General features: G+C 56.2%; 1 protein-coding gene across 1 annotated transcript in view; it reads left to right on the top strand.

Moving 5' to 3' along the window:
* Positions 1 to 3,411, top strand: part of LOC103920639 (chromosome unknown open reading frame, human C17orf104) — a 20,590-nt gene continuing 17,179 nt past the window's right edge. The window contains exon 1 of the mRNA XM_009328404.1: positions 1 to 60. Within this exon, the coding sequence (XP_009326679.1) occupies positions 1 to 60 (60 nt within the window). The remainder of the gene's footprint in view (positions 61 to 3,411) is intronic.

The raw sequence follows: 3,411 nt of genomic DNA, 5'->3' as shown, positions 1-3,411 counted from the left end.
ATGGCGTGGGTTTATGCTTTGTGCTACAAAATGACAATTGTGTGCAAGCCGGAAAGGCAGGTAACGGGATCGTGGAGCTGCTGCTCCGGTCTCTCAGCACATGTCCGAGCCTGGAGTCAACCTCATTCTTTGGTAAGGAGGGCTCGGGGCTTCTAAAGCCCGTTGCTAGGCCTTCGCTCACCACGTGGGTGTCTTCTGCTCATTGCAGCTCTTGGTTCTACATGGAGCTGGCGCAGCCGGGTCCCATTTGAGCACTTACTGAATCTTTGCAGGCAGACTTCTGGATTTGGATCTGCGTGGGGGATTTGGTTGAAATAGTGCTTCGCTCCCAAGAGCAACAGATCATATTGGATAAACTGTCTCATGCTGAGTGAGAGATGAAAATCGCTCGCTCGCAGAGCTGCGTCCCCCTGTGTAATGGTCTGCGGGAGAATGAAATTCCAATTATGGTCTTCAGTCTTGACTTGCTTTGAGGGAGGAAGGCGGCAAACGCTTGGACTCCAAAGCCAGGTTCAGTACTCTCTCCAGAGCCGACCTCAACAGCCTGGAAATCATAGAACCATAGAATCATAGAGGTTGGAAGAGACCTCCAAGATCATCGAGTCCAACCGTCAACCCAACACCCCCATGCCCACTAAACCATGTCCCTAAGCGCCTCATCTACCCGTCTTTTAAATACTTCCAGGGATGGTGACCCAACCCCTTCCCTGGGCAGCCCATTCCAATGTTTAACCACTCCTTCAGTAAAGAATTTTTCCTCATGTCCAAAATCAATTCAGGGAGCAAGCTTTAATGCGTTAGCAGCCTGTGACATCAACTTCCCGCGCAGGGCTTTGACAACATAATGTTAATACTGATTTTAACTGCCGGTTTGCTGCCTTGAACAGATAGCAACATCAGCTGTAACCCAGAGGGGAACGCCAAGTTCATGGAAACTGGGGGGCACCTTAACGCAGCGGGCCAAAGTGGTCGATACCTCAGGCCACGGATGTACCTCAGTGCAGAGTATGCGTGCAGGAATCGGCGGATAAGGAGATGGGGTCAATACCTAAATCTGTTGTGGGCAGGTCTGAACAGTGCAAGAATTCGGTTTCCCGCAGTGAGACCGTGTCCTTCCCGCTTGCACAGCAGCTGAGCAGCGTTTCTCTGTCTACGTCTCTTCCCCAACAAAAATCGCTGCGCTGGGGAAACGTCTCTGAAAAGCGGATGTTAAATATTGCAAATAACCCCTCGGCTTTGGGCAGGTAACTGCCGGGCAGTTCTCACTGGTGGGGATTTGCTTCCTGGCCTCTTACGTGTGAAAGCGACCCGCGTCCACTGAAACAGCGATTTCATAGAATCACAGAATGGTTTGGGTGGGAAGGGACCTCTAAAGGTCATCTAGTCCACCCCCCTGCCGTGGGCAGGGACATCTTCAACTAGATCAGGTTGCTCAGAGCCCCGTCCAACCTGACCTTGAATGTTTCCAGGGATGGGGCAGCCACCACCTCTCTGGGCAACCTGGGCCAGTGCTTCACCACCCTCAGCGTAAAAAATTTCTTCCTTATATCTAGTCTGAATCTGCCCTCTTTTAGTTTAAAGCCATTCCCCCTCGTCCTGTCGCAACAGGCTCCATTAAAAAGTCTCTCCCCATCTTTTTTATAAGCCCCCTTTAAGTACTGACAGGCTGCAATAAGGTCTCCCCGGAGCCTTCTCTTCTCCAGGCTGAACAACCCCAACTCTCTCAGCCTCTCTCCATAGCAGAGCTGTTCCAGCCCTCGGACCATTTCCGTGGCCTCCTCTGGACCCGCTCCAACAGGTCCGTGTCTTTCTTGTGCTGAGGACCCCAGAGCTGGAGGCAGTGCTCCAGGGGGGTCTCACCAGAGCGGAGCAGAGGGGCAGAATCAATTTCCTCTGAAGCTGGCAAAGGTGTCTGGCCTGGAGGGTCCTCCCTGGAGGAGTCTGGTGCTGCTGCACCCCCAGCAGTGAACTCTGGCTGAATGATAACAATTCTGGGGGGATTCTCACCGCTCTGAGCTTCCCAAACCTCTCCGCCACGCGGCCTTGAGTGAGTCTCTTGCAGAAACAAACGCTGGAAGTGAGACCTCTGAACCTGTCGGGAAATAGTGATTTGAGGGGACAGCGAGGGTGGAGCGGCCACACTCCCCCATTCAAAGGGAGAAAAAAAGCAAAGCTCCCCAAACCAAACGCGAAGGTCGCACTGGTTCCTCTTCAGATCCAGGACCAAAGGGGACCCCAGCCCGCCCCCGCTTGGTCCTGAGCTCCAGCCGCGACTTGTCTCCCTGGGTGAGAGGGCTGCACCTCGAGGAGCTTCGGGCACAAGGCTCTGAACCAGGCCAGCGCCTTCGCCAGGGCACATCCCAAAGCTCTGCCCCACAGCCAGCCCCTCCCCGGGGCAGGGAGGGGGGATGAAGCGGGGGGACGGCACATGCTGCGGAGCCGAGACCTTCACCCCCGGCTTCCAGCAGACACAACATCCGCGTCCTGAACCCCCAGGCAGGCAGGGTGGCCCCGCTCCCTGGGTGGGTGTAGGAAGGCGGCGCACCGGGCAGGATCCGGCCCCCCCGGCAGGGCTGTGCAGCTGCCTCCGGCAGCGGCAGGCTGGCCCCGCTCACCTCCCTGTGAACCTGCTGGCTGGTAGCACGCTGAAGGGAGGAAGAAGGCTGGAGGCTAGCGGGCACCGGGGAACGAGGGAGATGTATCACAACACAAGTGCCCACAATCCACTAAAAAATTTATGCCCCTATCGTCATGAAGTTATCTGCATACCACTTTTATCCACCCAAATAGAGATGGCAGCAAAAACGATGTCCTTACATCCTGTAAAAATAGCTTGAGAAGTGAAAACCAAAATAGCTTGAGAACTGAAAAAGCAAAATAGCTTGAGAAGTGAAAACGAGAGTATGGTATGGTTCCAGGGCTTTTAGGTTTTCAGTCCTTTCTAGTGAAAACAGCGATATTCCTATGCTTGGCAGAGTACCTAAGCCAGCAACAAGGATAAGGAGTATGAGGAAACAAGAGCTGGTGACAGGGAGACCCTGGGCTCCCTCTTCCATCAGGTTTCCTATGGTTTCTCCTTCAAACCCGGCAGCCCTGGGGCTCTGGGGCACCCTCAGCCGTTGACTCCCCGGCAAGGTCTCAGCCCAGCAGGCCCCGCCACCGGCAGGGAGCTGCGGTGCAAGGCCGGGGACTGCTCCGTCACCGGTGCTGGGTAACGGGGGTTTCCTCTCGCTCCCGTGGGCGGCGCACGGGACTGCGGAGTCGCGGGGGCAGTTTGGCCCCGGGCAGGACTGCCCTAGCGCGGAGCCGGGGTGGCAGCAGCTGAGGGCAGGCTCGCTGACAGGGCCCGGGGGCGGCAGGACCCGGGGCTGACAGGCCCTGAGGGGATGACAGGGCCCGGGGCTGCCTCAG

Source organism: Pygoscelis adeliae, unplaced genomic scaffold, assembly GCF_000699105.1.
Source record: "Pygoscelis adeliae isolate BGI_AS28 unplaced genomic scaffold, ASM69910v1 Scaffold97, whole genome shotgun sequence".
Taxonomy (NCBI): Eukaryota; Metazoa; Chordata; class Aves; order Sphenisciformes; family Spheniscidae; genus Pygoscelis; species Pygoscelis adeliae.
This window is presented reverse-complemented; position numbering and strand designations above follow the sequence as displayed.